Here is an 18,359-nt window from a genome sequence, read left to right on the forward strand (position 1 = left end):
CTATGCAATGCCCATTCCCAGAACGCCTAACATAATGAAATGCTGATCGTGGCCCGTTCATACCCCAGGCTGCCAATCTACCCCATTACCCGACATCCCTCCCCATCATTGACGCCCCAAATCCCCCAGATCCCCCAAATCCGGGCTCAGAAAACCCCCTCAACGCCTCCTCCACCGGCGTCAGCGGCTGCATCCCATCACCACCCGGACTCTCCCCCATATTCGGCGACGCCACCTGGCCCATCCCCAACCCCGCATTCCCTCCGGGCCCCGTCGGCACCGGGTTCGCAAACGCCGTCTCCAGCCTCGGCCGCACCATCATGGCATTCGGATCCATCGGGCGCGGGTACACAATGCCAATCCCATGCTGTTGGCCCGTATACGGCGGGTACGTGCCCATGACGCGCGCCGACGGCATACCCTGCATGGTCGTCGGCTGGCCCTGGCCGGGGTGCATTCCCTGTGGTGCGAAGGGGTGCGGCGTGGGCTGGCGCAGCCCGTAGACGTTCTGGATCTGGGGCATGCCGCCTGGGTGCATGGGGCCCATGGTCATGCGCGGGTGCATGCCGTTCATGGGTGGTGATGCGTGCATGCCCATGGGTGGGGGTGGAGCACATAGGTCCTCGATGATGGGGCCGTTGGCGAAGTTGGCTGCCCATGTGGTGTTGGGGGACATGGAGGTCTGCATGGGGGAGTGGCCGACGCCGGGTGGGGGGCTGCCGTATGCGGAGGGGTGCATGGGCATGGCTTGGCCAGGCATCATGCCTTGTAGCTGGGCTTGTTGGGGGAGGGCGCCATATTGTTGTTGCTGTTGCTGTTGCTGTTGGTAGGGGTTGACGGAGTAGACCGGGTTGGGGACATAACGGGAACGGTTCATGGCTTGGTTATTGGTGGTGTCTGTACGATGTTTGTTTACCTCGGATACCTCCTTGGGATTATCGGATCTGCTAGGATCGTCGTTTAGAGACGACAGGAGGCAAAGCGTGAAAGAAGTGATTGACGGTTTGCGAGGAGGATGGGTACGTACAAGCCTTATAGTCATCCCGGGCCGTGTGTCAGAGCGGCAAAACACGGCTTGCTCGGGACCGCAGTTCCAAACAAGGGGATTGTAGGTCCCATGCGGAGGCCCATATGTTGTTGTCTGTTATTGTTTCGGGTGAGGCCATTCCCCTGGGTGGGACTTGGGCGCAACCTGGGGTAGCCAAGGAGGGGAGGCTTAGGGGGGCTTGTTGTTGGGAAATAGGTTGGTGGCTTTCCATTACGGCCGGATAACGAGGAGTCTTGGAGCTTTTTGCGTTTGAAACCTCTCGTTTGCCTGTTTCAGAAACCGGTCGCGGCTAGACCGGATGATGGCCGGGGCCGGGCCCGGCCCGAGTACCCCATTTTTCTACGGCACAGAACGGAGTTGGGACCCACTCTGTTCCGAAGCTCTCCGGTGATCAAAAGGGGGAAAAAGAAGCTGGATAGTTTGGACCCCAAAATGTTGGCGACTAATCACAAGGCTTGTCAGCGAGCTAATGACATATGGCTTATGTGGGCTTTTGTCATTAGCGGAAGCTTCTCGCTCAACGCATCAGAGATCTGAGACAGGTCGAGTCCTTTTCCATTTGGGGTCCCTTATTCACACAGTCTCCCACCAAGCCGAGGCAGAACCTGGGCCATTGTTTCAGGCCCATCGATCTTTCTGAGTTGTGACAGGAACTGAACTTTTAATGTCCCAAAATTTATCGCTGCCTTTATCGATGTGGGACCGTTGAGGTGGTCGCTGCTGGGATTTCCGTTTTCGTGGTACTCACATCTATCAAAACTCTCTTTTCACCACCCCACGATTCAATACTGTGGCATCTCAACCAACATCCACCGGTTTGCAAAGTTCCCACTTCTCCCACTAGCAATCCAACCCACCCGTCGACATGTGGCTCCAGCGTGCACTTCTCCGGTTATCTATCCGGACCAGGCTCAGGAAACAAAAGTTCCGAGAGATCAAGTGGGTCGACGACGATGAGGTGCGTCCCGTTACCCGCGGCAAAGCAAAGCAGTTTGGGCGGCCCGAAGATATCTCGCCCAAGGCGATGCCCAAAGGAAATGCCCCTTACCGAATGATGTCGAACCTCTCCTACTCGTCCCAGGCGCCCCTAGCGCCCCACAGCATCGACGAAGTGATGAGATCTTAGACGTTGGGGGGTGGAGTGGGCGGCACTTTGGAAGCGGCGAGGGCATTGGGTGAGGGATATGATATTGCATTTTGGGTTGTTTTTCATGAACGGCGTTATACGTATTACTTACGAATTGTCATGATATACCCATTTGGGGCTGTTGATTCTCATCACCATGCAAGGTTTCCGCCAGCCGATGCATGATCATAATCAAAGGCAAGATGTGTCCCATTAATCACGATACGCCAATCCCACAATGAGTCCCACCGCGCTTGGTAGCGCATATCCCAACTCCGTGCTCCGGGCCGATCTCAAATACATCTAGAGAACCCCCAAACCCATCCCAAAAAAAGAAAGCAAATCCACCGCCCACTTCTAACATCCCATCTATTGAAACCAACCCACCAACGCCGCACTAAGCACCCCCTCCCCCCAACAACACCCACCCTTCACATCGCCGTAAACCTGGTCATCCTCTCCTCAATCTGCAGCTGCACATGCCTCGGCAGACTACTCAACGGCGTCCAATTCGGCACATAATGCGGGCCCCGATTCATATACACCCTCGCGCGGTCCGCATTGCGCGACGCATTCGGCGGGTAATAGGGGGTGCGGCGCGCGGAGCGGATCATCGGCGGCGGCTGCATCACGCCGCCGCCCATGCCGCCCATGTCGATGTCGCCCAGCGCGGGAGGCGTAGCCGACAGCGACAGCGACGAGGAAGTGGAAGTGGAGCCCGCGGAGGAGGCGGAGGAGGTGCTCCGGGAGCGGGGGCGGGTGGGTAAACGGTGAATACGTTGGGCGGCGGAGGGCCAGCGGGGCAGGGTGGAGGTGGGCGGGCTGGAGGTCGGGGTGGTGTTGCGGCTGGAGCTGGTGCTGCTGCTGCGGCTGAGGGTGGCCGGGGAGCGGGCGGCGAGGCCGGGGCTGGTGGCGGGGCTGGGGAAGCTGTTGAGGGAGGTGTAGCTGAGGTTGTTGTTGTTGTGGTGGGTCGGCCGATGAGGGGTGCTGGGCGGGGACGGTAGGTCGAAGTAATCGAGGAGGGAGCCGTCGGAGGGGCCGAGGGTGAGGGACCCGGAGGAGGAGTATTTGGTTCCCGGTGCGGTCTGATGGACATCCTCCATCAGGTCGTCCTCCGGTTTGGAGAGGGAGCGGAACCGATCCGGTGTATAGTGCCTGCTTGTGAAGGAAGGCATTTTGGCGGCGTTTGGGACTGTTTCTTCTTTTTTCTTTCACAACTAATTCTCAAGTTTGATGGGGACCGAGATGCGCTCGAAGATGTCGACTCCGGGAGAAATGGCAAAAAAACAGCGAAGCCAGCGCTTGCACACGAAAAAACAAGGTGTGACGAAGAGAACGGAAGCCGACTGACTGAGTTTGAGAACGGGTCAACCGCGCTGGCAGACCACAAGGTCATCTTGCACGGCGACCTGACCGGTGGCTTCTGTTTTAATGATTCGTGTAAGACACCCCGGTCACCGGACCTGGGTCGGCTTCATTGGCCGGAGCCTCGCAACCTCCCAAAACGTGTTTCGGCGCTAAATTTAGGGTCACCCGCTGGTTTGGGACGCCTTTTGCAGACCATGCGGCGCCAGAGGCGGCGGTCGAATCAGGTGCCGCTAAATCACCAACGCGCACTTCTCTGACGGTTTCAACGGCAATGTCATCCTTTGCATGTGGCACGAGTACCACTGAATTACAGTGGTTACCCGGAGCTGGGCTGCTGAAACGGATTAGGGTCGCCTTGGTGGCCTTGTTGGCCGTGATACTGGGGCTGTAAAAGAGCGATCTTGGTCTTGCCGGGGTCGTCGGTCGAGATCCCGTCTGCGATCATCCATCTTCTTCGGTTCAGCCAGTAATTATCTTGGCGTTGTGGAAGGTGAGAAGATGTTTGTCGCGATGGTAGGTTCGCAAAACTGTGTCGAATCTCAACCCCAACTCGGACAAGAGTTTTGTTTGGCGATGGGAATTTAGGTCTTGTCGGTTTCCACCAGCGTCGCTGTCAAGTGTCAAAGACGAAGGACAAATGCAAACCAGAGGCACAGATTGGGCGGGCACAGGATTCGAGATCGCACAAGTTGTGGGGAAGGAAAATGTAACCCCACACCAACAGCGGCGGGAGAGACGATAAGATAACGAACCATCAGCGAGAACTTGCACAAGAAGTTCTCCCAAAGCTGCGAACAAAGCAAAATTTGCACCACCCTTGATGAATCCGAACTCGCTATTGCTAGTGATATGAGATGCAGGAAAACCAAATGTATATATGAATGGATATCCATAAACACAACAGACTCGCATACTATTGTTGATCATGCTCCTATCATATCCCCAAAAAAACATCCCAAACCCCACCTCCTAGGCCCTGACGCCAGCAACTGGGCAAACCGCCCCCTCGGCGGCACCATCAACGGCCGGATGCCCGTGGAGCTTCCCCTTATGATGCCCGACCTTAGCCTTGGTCACGGGGCAGACGGCGTCGTCCTCGCGGCCCTCGGTGGCGGGGTGGTCGGGCGGGAGCACAGTGGTGGCAGTGCCCACCACGGGGCACACGTCGTCGTCCATGGCCTTGCTCTTGTCCTCGTTGACGAGGCGGCCCGTGAGCGCGGGGCAGGCGGAGGCATCGCCGGCGGAGCGGTCCTCCGGGATCGGCACCTGCGGGTGCCGGTGCAGGTTCGCGTGGTGGTCGGTCGTGGCGCCGACGACGGGGCAGACTTGGCCTGGCTGCGAGAGGTCGACGTCGGGGTGCGACGGTGGGAGGGTCGTGTTGGTCGTGCCGACGACGGGGCAGTTGGCTTGGGCGGAGGCCATTGTGGTTGTGGGAAGTGGAGAGTAGTGGTTGGGTTTCGTTCGTGGATCAGGTACTTGTGAGGTCGGTTTGCGTCGAGCTTAGCAGCAGACTTGACTTGGGAGCGTGGGTTGCTCGGAGAACTGAGTATTTTGGACGATGAAATTGGGAGGTTCGGGTGTCAAAGAAGGTGGTCACAGGAACGGCCGGTTGCCTGGCGTTAAGAACAACAGGCAAGCTGCCTGTTCATCCTTTGTTGGCCTCTCCCTGGTCAGCCCTGGTACGAGGCAGTGTTGGGCCCCAGCGGCTACCCTGGAAGGCGATGACGTAGTGGGGTATTGCGGCCAAGCTTCGAGCGTGCAAGCCAATCGCAAGGATGATCGGCGGAAGCATGTGTGCACTGCGGGGCATTGCGGGGCAGTCCAGGCCGTTCACAAGCGGACCTCCTGGTTGTTATCCAATCATATCTAGGGTATTGGTCAGATCATGTGGACGTTGCTGCCCCGCGAGCGCGCGGCACCCCGCCCTTAACCCTAACCCTTAAACCACAACAACGACCAGAACGAGACAACAGGTAATATTGCTCGGATTAATTGGATAACTCTGGTTCAACCAACTCCTTTCCCACCGATCTCTAATCACGGTGCCTACTTTGGGCGGCATCAAAAACGAATATGAACATACCTACTTAGGTAGGTACCAAGTTAACTTCCAAGTCCTCCCACATCTCCACTACAGCGGACCCACCCGCCTTCTTGAACATTTCCCCAGGCTCTTCAATGGCTGGATCATGTTTTCACCACAAGCTTGTTATTCCCTCTTAAATTTCCTCAGACCTAACCCAAACTTCACAATGTAGTATTCCTCGGGATATACCACTTCCCGCCCAAGCTTGACAGTATCGTCGTACGTCAAGGTCCAGTAGAAGCTATCAGCCTGGTATGGAACGAGCTCGAAGGTGTCTGCCTCGCGACCCATGTACGCAATCAGTAGGCCATCCCTTTTCTCGTTAAAGCGGACTTGAATAAAAAAGTTGCCGCCCAGGTTGTGATAGTCTCCGATGTAAGCATTTAGAGGGCGATTCGGTTGCTCCACAGTTCTGCCGGCCGCGAGGCTCTTGCTGGTATCCTGGAATCGCTGAACCGCACTCTCAGCTGCTTTCTTGGCCACAACTTGGTAATCTTGAGCGTTGTGTGAGTTGTTGAAGAGGGCCTCAATCAGAAGCTCCCCAATCCAGCGGACCCCGTTGTTCCGTAAAAGGGAGTTGGTGAGAACCACAACCGCGCTTCCAGATGCCGGGAACAAAGCGTTGTAGGTGCTGAATCCGGCAATATCTCCTCCGTGGTACACTGCCAGCTTCGGCGGTGCGCCAATGCCAACCATGGGATTGAGGTCGTCGGGACCGTTATCACCTGGAGCCAAGATACCGGGCAGCTGTGCCCCCGCCCAGCCAAACCCGTAAGAGTGCTCTCCAAGGGAGAAGGACGGCAGTGGTATACGGCCCTTCCAGAGCTGAAGCACATTTTGGAAAGGGCGCCCGGTTTGGGTGAGCGATTCAGATGTCGCTTCACTCGTCATCTAGTCCTTGGCAGCCTTCAAAAATGCTTTGTAGAGAACCAAGAGGTCATTGACCGAACTTCGAATCCCCCCAGCCGACCCCATTAGGACGTCCTCTCCCGAGAGGGGTGTCGGAATTTACACGATCGAGGCATTGGCCAGAGACGCATACGCCTTTGCTTCATTGCCTCTGCTCTCTCCTGCGTAGTATGTTTGTGTCGGGATATCTACGCCAGAGTTACGTCCTCACAGGGGGACGTGACGGAGGGCAGGGGGGGATCCACCTCTGGGGCAGTCGTCACTGGTCCTGGACCTCGGGGACGAAAACCCCGGCTGCAAAATCTGCCCCCTTCCTCATTTCTAGATAGAAGAACATGATCCAACTGAACCACCAATGTAGCACGTCCCTCCAGAGAGAAGGGATTTGCCCTGTGTTTCTAACGTTATCGCGATACCTGGTATTTCCTACAGTTTGCTTCATGCCCAGTGGCTCAAGAAGTCGGTCGTGTAGAGCCTCGGCAAACGATGTCCCAGAAGCTTTCTCAACAACTTGACCGAGTACCTCGTAGGCGAGATTGTTGTAGATAAAGCGGCTTCGAAACGGAAAAACACCGGGAGCACCGTTCAGGATCTCAACCGCCTGTGACCTAGGCAAGAAAGGAACCCCGTTGGACGCCAACCAGAGCGAGTCGAGGGCGGCGAGCCCGGTGCGATGCGTCAAGAGATCGGCAAGTGTGATTTTGCCTTATATGTCCGCGCGACGAAATTTTGGGAGCCACGATTTCAGTGGACTATCCCAGGATGAAATGGTGCCATCGTCGCAAAGGGAGGCTAGCAAGGCGGCAGTAATGGCCTTGCTGAGGGAGCCAAGGACAAAAGTAGTGTCGCTATTGCAGCGAATCTTGCGTTCAACGTTGGCGTAGCCAAAGGAGGCGGTGTGAATGACTTCATTGTTGTGGAGTACACCAAACGACACGCCCGGGATGCCTGAGATGGCGCAGATGCTTTTAACGACTGAGCCTAGGGCCGCGAGTCGGTTGGCGAGAGACATCGCGCGGTGATATCCGCAGGAGGGCAACAAAGATGAGTATACGAGTCAGGAAGTGGTAACAAGTGAAAAGGTGATGGTTAGGTAACGTTAGGTAGGTAAGCGGTTGGGGGTACTGTGGGGTATTAAAGAGAGCCTCCAAGGGCAACCTCGAAAGAACAAGTTGCTAGAAGCGTACCTAGTAGGTAACCAGGTACCTGGGTGCATGTACTGAGGCTACCTAGACAGGAATTCTGATGTGTGCAACGCCACGACCCTCCACCCTCTGACCAACAAAAGTCGACTTGAAAACAGGACAAGAAGTGAAGAAACGAGAAAGGAGTAAAGGAGTCCAAAGAGGAGGACGGGGTAAAAAGAGTACAGCCAAAATATTAAAGAAAAGAACCCGAGTCGAATAAGAATTAGCCTTCAGGTTTCCGAATGGCGTTCTTCTCATTCCTCCAGGTAGCCACAGCCTCGCTGCATTTGAAGTTCGGCTTTCTTTTGCTCACGGGGTGCCCTCAACTGACATCACCTAGTGGCTGCCTGCTCGAGTATGATGTATTTTGGTTGATGCCACACATAAGAGTGGTGTGTTTTCTCTCCTTATCTAAGTAGGTAGGTACCTAGGTAGGCTTTCGTCCGCTAGCAGGCAACCTCTAATCCTACCTAAGTCAAACATGTGTGGCTCTATGTTGCGCCTCCATATCAACCACAACTCAAATACACTACGAGGTCCCCTGCCCACGCCCGTCGTATCTACCGGGTGTCGCTCTGCTCTGTCTGCAAGGCCGCTTGCGCCCAGTGCTGCTCGTTACCGGGCATTCCCAGTTTTGTTTTCGGGTTATCCAAAAGAGTCTCGGTTTATCAGCGCCCCGCTTGCAACATCATCACAAAGATATCTTCAGGCTCGCTGGGGGGCCAGGCCACCTCAGAGCGAGCCGTTGCTGGTAGTAACCACTGTCAAGTGACCGGGAGATGTGGTGGAGCTCGTTCATAGATGAAGTTCGTCAAGTTCAATGGTCTATTTGTCTCGGCATGGGTAAACACAGCCGTATTCTATATCGTTTTGAGGGCATGGGTGACAAATCCTCCCCCAAAGAGACGAGCAATTATATACATGACTGCGGGGAACTGGCGGCCTGTGGTGTCGCGCACTTTACTCCGGTAAATCGCAGTTGGTGAGAGAGGCGTGGGCCTGAGAGAAGGGTGGTAGCACGGAGGATAGCGGCGGATCGACAGGCGGGAACTGGCGTGAAGTGAGAGTTATTGCCACACTTGGGGATCATGCGAGAAAGTCGTGGCAATCTTATCGAGTTTCTCGGTCTTGCTACCTTCCCCAAGTCGTCTCGTCCCAGTGCATGCATGTACATGCAATGTCAGTAACGGAATGATGTTGATATCTTATATGTATGCATAACAACTCCTTACGAAGTCCAAGTCAAAGCTGAGCCCACTAACCTTCCTTTACCGAGAGACACCAAAGTATTGCTAAATCAGGAGGGGGTATTGTAACATGTGGTTAGCCAACCCCAAAACCGCATTAACACGAAGTACAGGGGGTGTTCGGTTGTGAGCGGCTTTCCCCGCCACTCCATGGTCACCAACCATCCGCACCACTATGCGAATCTCGGCAATTGGATGGAAAGTTGAACGTGCCAAACCTTGGTGTTCGGCCGTCGAATCGGAATGCTTCGATGCTGCCTGCAACGTACTAAACCGTGGTCTGAACCATGATACAAACCTTTGGGCCCAAGGCGGGGGTCAATCATGGCCGGGAAGAGACTAAAGGTTGCACACGGAAAATGTATGACGTCGCTCTGACATAGCAAGCTTGGAGCTTGCGCAAGATGGCACCCGGTGACCATCAGATGGCAAATTTTAGTTCTGGGTCTCCGCATCATTATATGATGCTCTTCGTCCGTGGTGGTTTCTCCCAAATTTTCTACTTCTTTTATCCTTATTCGTCAATTCAGTGAGGTCGACAACAACTTACCGAAACAACTCACCAACGTACCCGTCCAAGATGATTGCCCCTGATCAAGTCGCTGAGATGCTGTACCCGGCAGCAACCACTGCAAAACCGGGACCTATCCCCACGGTCATCCGTACGTCATAGCCCTCCGGCCCTTCCCCAACTTCTGCCTTCACAAAACAAATTAACCAACCAACCAACCCGCCCATCCGATCCAACACAGCCGACCCCACACACTTCCAACTCTCGACCGAGACGGGCCAGCGCACGCTCTGGGTGCTCTTCGCGGGCATGACGCTCTTCTCGGCGGTGTTTGCGCTGCTGTCGTGGAACGTGCCCGTGGCCAAGCGCGTGTTCCACGTCACGACGACGCTGCTGACGCTCGTGTCGGCGCTGGCCTACTTCGGCATGGCCGCGGGCCACGCCTCGTCGCTGAGCTGCCATCCCGTCCGCGACCGCCACGGCCACGGCATCCCCGACACCTTCCACGACCAGTGCCGCCAGATCTACTGGGCCCGCTATGTGGACTGGGCGCTGACCACCCCGCTGTTGCTGCTGAACTTGTGTCTGTTGGCGGGTGTGGATGGCGCCCATACCCTCATGGCGCTGGTGGCGAATGTGGTGATGGTGTTGGCGGGCTTGTTTGCTGCCTACGGCGCGGAGGGTACCGCCCAGAAGTGGGGTTGGTTTGTGATTTCGTGTCTGGGCTACTTGTTTGTCGTGTGGCATGTCGGCCTGCACGGCACGCGCACTGTCCAGGTCAAGGGCGCCCGCGTCTCCAAACTGTGGGCGTCACTTACCATCTACTCGTTGGCTTTATGGGCGGCATATCCGATGTGAGTTCCTGCATCGTGTCCCCGAAAGAAAGCCGAGGTTGCTAATGGTTTCTACAGTGTCTGGGGAATTGCGGCCCTAGCTCGCAAGACGAACGTTGATACTGAGGTTATCATCTATGCCGTGCTCGATGTTCTTGCGAAGCCCATTTTCGGCCTCTGGCTGCTTGTGAGCCACCGCGCCATCGCAGAATCCAATATTGACATTGGAGGCTACTGGTCGCAAGGCCCAGCTGCTGACGGCAGAATCCGCATTGGAGATGAAGAATAAACTGTCACAACTCGAAACGGGGTTGTTGCCGGGGGCCAGGGGGGGGGGGGTTCGGTGGTCAAGGGTGAAAGGAGTGACACGGTCAAGTGGCAGGGGTTCGCATCTGGCAAATGATTCTCCGGAAGGTGCGCTCTTCGCCAGATTAGCGCCGCCGATTTGAGAGATTCAATGATAGCACCAGCAGGTTGATGTCGAGTGCGCGGCTAGCAAGGGGTATTGGGGCAGTAACCCGTCTATTATGTATCAGTGGAACGAGTCATAAAAACAGCTAGCAAAAATATGGGAAACTTATAAAGAGAATAAATTGGTTTTTCCAGACAACCTTTACCACCAGAAATTGGTACCTACCTACCTTCGTTTTACCTTTAGGTTCAATGTTGGCAAGAGCGGAACAACTCAGGCACAAAAAAAGCCGCCGGGAAGGGCAGAGGGGAGGGGAGAAGAGAGGTGTTGGCAGTTACCACCCCGACGCCGTTTCCAGAAAATCGGACCGAGCAAAGCACAGGGTGGCCTCTCCGTGACATGTTGCACAGGGCGGTCATCACCTCACCACGCGATACGATTTGATCTCATGGTCCTCTTCAGAGCCTCATTCAATTAACCATGTGGTTGCTGCGGCCATGCAAGACGGCCCAACGGCGGCTCAATATCCACAAAGTCACACTGATCCGCCTGCTCCAAATCCCAGCCAAGACATATCGCCTTTATTCTACGAACGGATCATCTTCGAACTCCTCGCGCGAGAATGGCAAGGCAGCGGGGTACACGGCGCTGGCCGCTGCGGCGGGCGGAGGCGGTATTTGGTGGTTAACGAGCAGCCTCAAGCAGAAGCACCAGACGAAAGGGATGCCGTGCTTCACCGACGCGCCCACTGACCAACTAGCCCCAGCACTCGGCCCATCGAAAGAAGGCGTCTCGCACATCCTCTCCAACGGGGCCTATTCTATCCCAGTCACTCACATCCCCGGGATCAACAGATACGACGGCTCACAACTCGCTTCCAGCAGCCCCTGCGAGGACCGCTTCGTCCACGGCGAACTGCCCTCTCCGCGCAACGACGGTGGTCACTGGGCCGCATGGGCCATCTTTGACGGGCACGTGGGTTGGCAAACGGCCGACCTGCTCGAGAAGCAGCTCCTGCCGTTTATGCGGCACAGTCTGGCCCAAGCCAAACCTGACCTGGGCGAAGGGTCCGCAGCAACCGACGGCGCGGTGCAGGACGCCATCATACGCGCTTTCGTGCGCCTCGACGACGCCCTCATGAAAAAGGTCTCGGAGGCTATCGAGAGCAAGACGCCATTGCCGGACAAGTTGGCCGGGCTCATGCCTGGTTATGCCGGTTCGTGCGCGTTGCTCTCCATGTACGATCCCCTCACGAGCACCTTGCACGTGGCGTGCACCGGTAATTCGAGGGCGGTTCTGGGGCGGAAGCGGCCCGATGGGAGTTGGGAGGCTGTGCCGTTATCGCTGGACCAGACCGCCCACAATCCTGAGGAGTTTGCGCGGCTGCAGAGGGAGCATCCCGGCGAGAAGGACGTCGTGTCGATGAAGGATGGGCGCATTCTAGGTATCGGACTCTCTCGCACCTTTAGGGACAGCCGCTGGAAATTGTCCGACGAATTGCATCAGGATCTCTAGTGGAGATTCCGCTGCCTGCCGCCCATGTCGCCGCGATATGAGGTCCTAACACCGCCATACCTTACTGCCGAGCCGGTCGTAACCTCGACAAAAGTCGACACCAGCCAACCCTCCTTTCTCATCATGGCAAGTGATGGATTGTGGAGTCGATTAACTTCGCAACAAGCCGTCAATTTGGTAGGGAAATGGTGGGACTTGGACTCGCAACGCGTAAGAAACAACAAGCCAGAGCCGGCATACGAGACAGTCGACTTCCGTCAGCTTAATGGTCTGAAGGTTGCGAGTCCAAGATTTTTTGAGGAGAGGGCGACTTTCAAGGACGACAACGCTGCCGTACACCTGACGCGAAATTCCCTCGGCGGCAACCACCACGGCCTGGTAGCGACCCAGCTCGCCTACAAACCTCCCTTCTCACGCGTACTTTTGGATGACATGACCGTTCAAGTCGTATTTTTTGGTGAAAAGGGTGCCACTCAAGCGGGGCTGGGAAGACGGCCAAGGGATGATAACAGCTTGGGAGAATAGGATTCGGATCCATATTCCCCCCTTTCGAACGGCTTGAGAGGAGGGGGTTCACTGGGCACAAATAGCTAGCCAAACATTATTAGGAACATAATTAGCGTTAGCGGTGAAAACAGCATCAATGATAAATCATGATTCCCGTGTACATGAAAGCTAACGACCAGACCCCACACGACATAACCGCGTCCGCCACACAAGTCCTTCACCGATGCAACCAATCTATCCCTGGCAAATGGCCCGATACCGTCTAAGAAACATATGGTCGCCATGAAGCCGAAGATGGATGTCTCCCATGCCAGTCTGCTAACCGTCTTCATCCCTCTCCTGTGTCCTCCGAGTCTCAAAACAGTACTCCACGCGTGGTACCAATCAAATGGACCTGCTCCATCATCGGCTGAATAGATGAGGTTTGTCGAGGCATGGTCGTGGATCACACGCTCAGTGCAATTCAGTTTGGTTGCCGCCCGCCGGCCAAGCTCCCGGATCTGCTCTCCAGCGCGTTGTCTGTCTGGTTTTCTGAGTTGTATCCAGAACGGCCGCTGCCGAATACAAGAGCGACGAAGTACAGGGGCTGCCAAAGAAAGGCACGGAGCAAAAAAGATAGTAGCATGGCGGCGAATTCTGGGTGTAGTGGTGGGAAATCTGCAGCCACAGAATTGCGTGAAATGGGTTATGCTTCGCGTTGGTTGTTGCTTGTGTCGTTCTGGAATCTGGAGGGATATGAGGCTCGTCATTCTCGCAGTCTTGTGGCCTTTACATACCTGCAAATATGCTCACACACAGAGGTGACACAGCCTCCAGCGCTTGTGACTTGACCGAAGTGTTGTTGGCCCAGCGTTACACCATGTGGGCGGCTGGCAAGGCACACCGAGGACAACGTCCACGCCGGGCTGCCTCGCCTCGTTCTTGCCGCCTGCATTTTGAGGGTGAGTCAAGTCGCCGAAAGGCCAGAACATTGACCCAAAGCGGAAGGACGAACCACAGGCTCGGGTCCGTCCCCGTGTGTATGGCAAGTGGTGTGAAGCAGAACCAACGGACCGGCGCCTGCCACCAACCAAAACCCGAACCGCCCAGATTATGCGTGATATCGTTGGGAATGTCCACACTAGCTCCAGTCCAAAAAGGCGCAGCCACTCGTTGGAGCCGGAAGGTGATGGGGGCAGGCCAACACGGCCGGCTTCGGCAAAAGAATTGGGCTCGTCACTAGCATCCCATATCGGCGGATTCCGTGCGGTTGATATTTCCAAAAAGAAAATGGGGGCTATTAGCTGAGGAAGGTGTTTGGCGCTCAGGTGCCGTTTCGTAGAGACAACCTCGAGGCCGGCCGCACATGCAATCAAGGCCGATGGCATACGCAATGGGCAGTATCTAAATAGATACAACGATCTAAATAAAGAAGATGGATCTTGAGAGAGTATTAGGTACGCTGAAGCGGGTTAGCAATTGAAGCCTCCCGCGACAGGTCTTCTATGCAATCTGCCAACCCTTGATTTAGTGGCCAAGCCACTGCTGTCCAACGTTGAGGTACTTTCATCGTCATCAACGACATCAATATATTTGCTAAAGACTCAAGTCTTTCCCTGTTTACTAAATTGGCTCTCAGTTCCGCAATTCGTTGCCGGAGGATCACTGCAAGCAAGCAACAAGCTTTGTGTTGCTTGTTTGACTGGAACCACAGGCCGAAATGCTCGCATCAGTTAACGATTCGATGGGTATACCCCTGTTTCTTTTCTTAGTTGACAGCAGAATCTTTGAAAGCCGAGAATTGGAAACTTAATTCCTTAACCCTGAAATTCACACTTGCAAACTCTGGTGACTGGCGTGTGCCATGTTGGAGGTCTCGGCGCCCCGCCTCTCATTGAGGAGGGTATTCTGCACAAGGGGATCATTGTGAGATTGCTATTATTCTAGCTCATAAATAATGGCACTGAATCCTGCGGCTTTGTGGTTAGTAGTGTGAGTTGTGGTGTAGTTGTCGGAATATCTACGCCAGAGTTACGTCCTCACAGGGGGACGTGACGGAGGGCAGGGGGGGATCCACCACTGGGGCAGTCGTCACTGGTCCTGGACCTCGGGGACGACAACCCCGGCTTCAAAATCTGCCCCCCCTCCTCATTTCTAGATAGAAGAACATGATCCAACCGAACCACCAATGTAGCACGTCCCTCCAGAGAGAAGGGATTTGCCCTGTGTTTCTAACGTTATCGCGATACCTGGTATTCCCTACAGTAGTCCATGAAGCCGCGCTGTGAAGTTCAGATCACGACACCATATCTTGCGTTTTTGTCGAACTCTAGCCCCTCACCAGTCGGCTTTCAAGGTGGAGGTTTTGTTGACTGCAGAGACATCTCCTTTCGAACCACAACCTGCAGAACCTTTGTGTCCAGCCCAACTCTCCGCAAGCCGCTACGTTCGCCAAACGTCGCCGACCAAACCATGACAAATCGATAACCACACCACAGATAGCGATGACGGCGGTTGCACACCTTGGGTGGCCCCTGGGCTCTCACGCTACTCTCTATGGCGACTATAGCACTACGAATCTTTGTCAAGCGCCGACGGGGTTGACCGATCGAGAGCGACGACTACACCGTGATCGTGTCGTGGGTACGTATCAACAAACTGCAGTTCACCCACCATCCTTATAAACCCTACGAGACTTCTACGCAGGCATGAGTGTGGTGTACTTGGCTGACCAAAAAGTGGCCAGGTCTTCCTCCTCACGTCGCTCATCTCGATCATGGTCGCCACCCGCCATGGCTATGGCCAACACCTTGCCGACCTGAAATCCAACCCCACCGAGGCCGACAAGCTGATCGCCGTTTCCGAGTTCTTCGCTGTCAGTGCCGGTGCAGTAGCCAAAACGGCAACGCCATGATGCTGCTCAAGGTGCTCAATGTGCGCTGGCAGAGGATGGTCGCCTGGGGGCTGGCAGTATCGGCCAACCTCATCATCTGGGGTTTCGCCATCTTCCTGGGGATGGTTAATTGGCAGGATCGGCTGGTACAGATCTGCATTGAAGCAACCGGCATCTGCAGGTTTGCGATCTTCGGAGCGGGTGAGTGATTCCCGGTCACCATAGACCAGATCCCTTGTCTTAGCATTTTACCAGTGTGGTCAGCGGCGACGGACTTCGCCTTTGCCATCATCCCTTAGCCCTTTATTTGGCACTTGCACCAGCAGACGACGCAAAAGATTAGCCTATGGGTGGCTATGAGCTTTGGCATTGTGTAAGTGCTCTCCCGCAGCATGTTGCTCTACCGCTGGGATTTAAGGCTAGCTTCCTGTGGAGCTCGGGCGTGATAGCCATCGTCAAAATAGCTCAGATGGACTGAAAACTTCAGGCGGGATGTCACACGTAAGTCAGGCACAGTACATGAAAGGTTGAGAAAACATACTAACAGCTTAAGATGACACTGTTGCCCTGGTCATCTGGACTTTTGCCGAACCCGTTGCTATCATCATGGCAGCATCCATCCCTGTTCTCCGCCACATCATCGAAAAGCCCGCACAAGCGGCATTTGAGCGAGGGTTGACGGGGACCCGCAGCGGATCTGGGTTGCCTCGCGACTTCGCTTACCCCTCGTCGGCGCCATATGGACGACAAGCAAAGATCTGGAGCACCGGGGGTAGCCCAACCGCAACCTCCATCGCGTTAGAAACCTTGGGCTCAAGGGATGGAACCCTACGGACAGACGAGGTCAAAGTCGATATCGAGGAGAAGGGCCACGACTCACCCCAAGAGCAACAATCCCGTCATAACCATCAAGGCCAGCCACTACCTCTCATTACCTGCACCTCGCCGGCCTCGCCCGTCACGCGAACCCGGACCTCCCGCCGCTCCAACTCGCGCAACGTTTCGGTGCCCTGAGTCTGGCCTTCCATTCTTTTGCGAAACTTGTACAGGAGCCTGAAGCTCATTTTGTTAGATTTACCTTTCTTTAACGTGGTTTCTGCCCGCTTATTTAGTTTTTATATCCGAGTTAATTCTTTGCCCTTTGGAGCCCGCTTTTTCCTTGAACAGAAAGTGGGTGGGTGAGGTGCCACACACCACGTGGGTTAGGTTGGTTTCAAGCCAGCTCTAATAATACCGACCTTTGCCACGTTCCCGAAAGCGGCGCACAGTGGATGTCTGAAACAAGTGATCAGCCAAGTATGAGGGGTCAACCAACATTCCACCAGCACTCAACTTGTTGAACCCCTGAACTTATTCACTTTCAACTCTATCACTCACTCAAACCTTCTTCAACTTGAACCCTCTTTAATTTACACTCAATCTTACATCAATTCGCCAACCACCAACAATACCATACCCCCCCTCCGAAGCACAATGGCACCCCACGCCGGCCTCGTCCACCTCAAGGAATACGACATCAAAGACCGCAACGTCGAACTAATCGGATCCGACCTTGACCACAAATTCAAGCACGCCTCGGCCTCGGCCGAACCGGACTGGAACGACGGGCAGGTAGGGCTCACGCCGGGGCTCTTCGTCTGGCGCATCGAGAACTTCGCCGTGGTGCCCGTGCCGCCATCCTCGCACGGCCAATTCTACGACGGCGACAGCTACATCATCCTGCACTCCAAACAACCCAAACAATTTAACCTCTTCTCCTCCTCCGCCGACGCCCCCACGCCCCCCAAACTAACCCACGCCATCCACTTCCTCCTCGGCGCCCACACCTCGCAAGACGAAGCCGGCACCGCCGCCTACAAGACGGTCGAGCTCGACGCCTTCCTGCACGGCGCCGCGACCCAGCACCGCGAGCTGCAGGCCCAGCCCTCCGCGTCCTTTCTCGCCCTCTTCCCGCGCCTGACTTTCCGGCGCGGCGGCGTCGCCTCGGGCTTCCGGCATGTTGGCGACCCCGACGCGGCCGCGGCCGACAAGCAGGACGAGGTGGTCACGCTATTGCGCGTGTTCAAGAATCCGTGTGCGGTGGGGAGTAGGGATGCGGTGGTGGTGTGCGAGGTGGAGGCGGATTGGCGGAGTCTGGATGAGGGGGATGTGTTTGTGTTGGAGAAGGGGAAGGGTGGGAAGATCTGGGTATGGCAGGGCGGGCGGTGCTCGCCGATGGAGAAGGCCAAGGCGGCGCAGGTAGTGCATGAGATGAAGCTGGCCAAGCGGGTGGATGTGGAGGTGGTGTCGCAGGCGGAGTCGCGGTCGCGGTTGGTGGTGACCATGTTGGGGGGTGGGGAGGAGGATGGGTTTGGCGTGTTGAAGGCGCCGCGGCCGATGGTGGGTGCCGTGGCCGGGTCAAGGCCCGGGTCGTCGGCGGGTGGGGAGGGGGCGAGGGCGAGGAGGTTGTTTAGGTTGAGTGATGAGTCGGGGCAGTTGCAGTTTGGGTTGGTGAAGGAGGGTGGAGGGATTTCGCGGGCCGACTTGGATGGTGATGATGTGTTTGTGCTGGACGACGTCGGCAGGACTATCTGGGTCTGGGAGGGTCAGGGCGCGAGCAAGGCGGAGAAGGCGATGTGGCTCAAGGTCGCGCAGGCATATGTGCGGAAACTTCAGGGCGACGGCTGGAATGACGAGGCATACCTTACACCCATCGCCAAAGTACGCGAGGGTAATGAGAGCTCTGCATTCTTGCATGC

The 18,359-nt window shown here is 55.8% G+C and overlaps 8 protein-coding genes across 8 annotated transcripts; 4 read left to right on the plus strand and 4 right to left on the minus strand.

Annotated features, from left to right (window-relative positions):
- Window positions 1-85: 85 nt before the first annotated feature.
- CHGG_10004 (uncharacterized protein) lies at window positions 86-1,662 on the minus strand (the record flags this gene model as incomplete). Its single annotated transcript, XM_001227930.1, has 2 exons — window positions 86-897; window positions 1,638-1,662. 2 exons carry the CDS (start codon window positions 1,660-1,662, stop codon window positions 86-88), a joined length of 837 nt encoding a protein of 278 aa, XP_001227931.1.
- A 943-nt stretch (window positions 1,663-2,605) lies between these two features.
- On the minus strand, window positions 2,606-3,349 carry CHGG_10005 (uncharacterized protein; the record flags this gene model as incomplete). The annotated part of the gene is made up of 1 exon (XM_001227931.1): window positions 2,606-3,349. One exon carries the CDS (start codon window positions 3,347-3,349, stop codon window positions 2,606-2,608), a length of 744 nt encoding a protein of 247 aa, XP_001227932.1.
- A 1,162-nt stretch (window positions 3,350-4,511) lies between these two features.
- Window positions 4,512-4,964, minus strand: CHGG_10006 (uncharacterized protein; the record flags this gene model as incomplete). The annotated part of the gene is made up of 1 exon (XM_001227932.1): window positions 4,512-4,964. One exon carries the CDS (start codon window positions 4,962-4,964, stop codon window positions 4,512-4,514), a length of 453 nt encoding a protein of 150 aa, XP_001227933.1.
- A 665-nt stretch (window positions 4,965-5,629) lies between these two features.
- On the minus strand, window positions 5,630-6,519 carry CHGG_10007 (uncharacterized protein; the record flags this gene model as incomplete). The annotated part of the gene is made up of 2 exons (XM_001227933.1): window positions 5,630-5,724; window positions 5,778-6,519. The coding sequence occupies 2 exons, from the start codon at window positions 6,517-6,519 to the stop codon at window positions 5,630-5,632; spliced, it is 837 nt and encodes a 278-aa protein (XP_001227934.1).
- A 3,032-nt stretch (window positions 6,520-9,551) lies between these two features.
- On the plus strand, window positions 9,552-10,604 carry CHGG_10008 (uncharacterized protein; the record flags this gene model as incomplete). The annotated part of the gene is made up of 3 exons (XM_001227934.1): window positions 9,552-9,633; window positions 9,724-10,336; window positions 10,394-10,604. The coding sequence occupies 3 exons, from the start codon at window positions 9,552-9,554 to the stop codon at window positions 10,602-10,604; spliced, it is 906 nt and encodes a 301-aa protein (XP_001227935.1).
- A 603-nt stretch (window positions 10,605-11,207) lies between these two features.
- CHGG_10009 (uncharacterized protein) lies at window positions 11,208-12,242 on the plus strand (the record flags this gene model as incomplete). Its single annotated transcript, XM_001227935.1, has 1 exon — window positions 11,208-12,242. The coding sequence occupies one exon, from the start codon at window positions 11,208-11,210 to the stop codon at window positions 12,240-12,242; it is 1,035 nt and encodes a 344-aa protein (XP_001227936.1).
- Window positions 12,243-15,638: 3,396 nt separating this feature from the next.
- CHGG_10010 (uncharacterized protein) lies at window positions 15,639-16,635 on the plus strand (the record flags this gene model as incomplete). The annotated part of the gene is made up of 4 exons (XM_001227936.1): window positions 15,639-15,802; window positions 15,965-15,994; window positions 16,109-16,122; window positions 16,235-16,635. 4 exons carry the CDS (start codon window positions 15,639-15,641, stop codon window positions 16,633-16,635), a joined length of 609 nt encoding a protein of 202 aa, XP_001227937.1.
- Window positions 16,636-17,094: 459 nt separating this feature from the next.
- CHGG_10011 (uncharacterized protein) lies at window positions 17,095-18,293 on the plus strand (the record flags this gene model as incomplete). The annotated part of the gene is made up of 2 exons (XM_001227937.1): window positions 17,095-18,000; window positions 18,186-18,293. The coding sequence occupies 2 exons, from the start codon at window positions 17,095-17,097 to the stop codon at window positions 18,291-18,293; spliced, it is 1,014 nt and encodes a 337-aa protein (XP_001227938.1).
- Window positions 18,294-18,359: the final 66 nt, after the last annotated feature.

The sequence above is a fragment of the Chaetomium globosum genome, genomic scaffold (assembly GCF_000143365.1).
Source record: "Chaetomium globosum CBS 148.51 scaffold_7 genomic scaffold, whole genome shotgun sequence".
Classification (NCBI taxonomy): Eukaryota; Fungi; Ascomycota; class Sordariomycetes; order Sordariales; family Chaetomiaceae; genus Chaetomium; species Chaetomium globosum.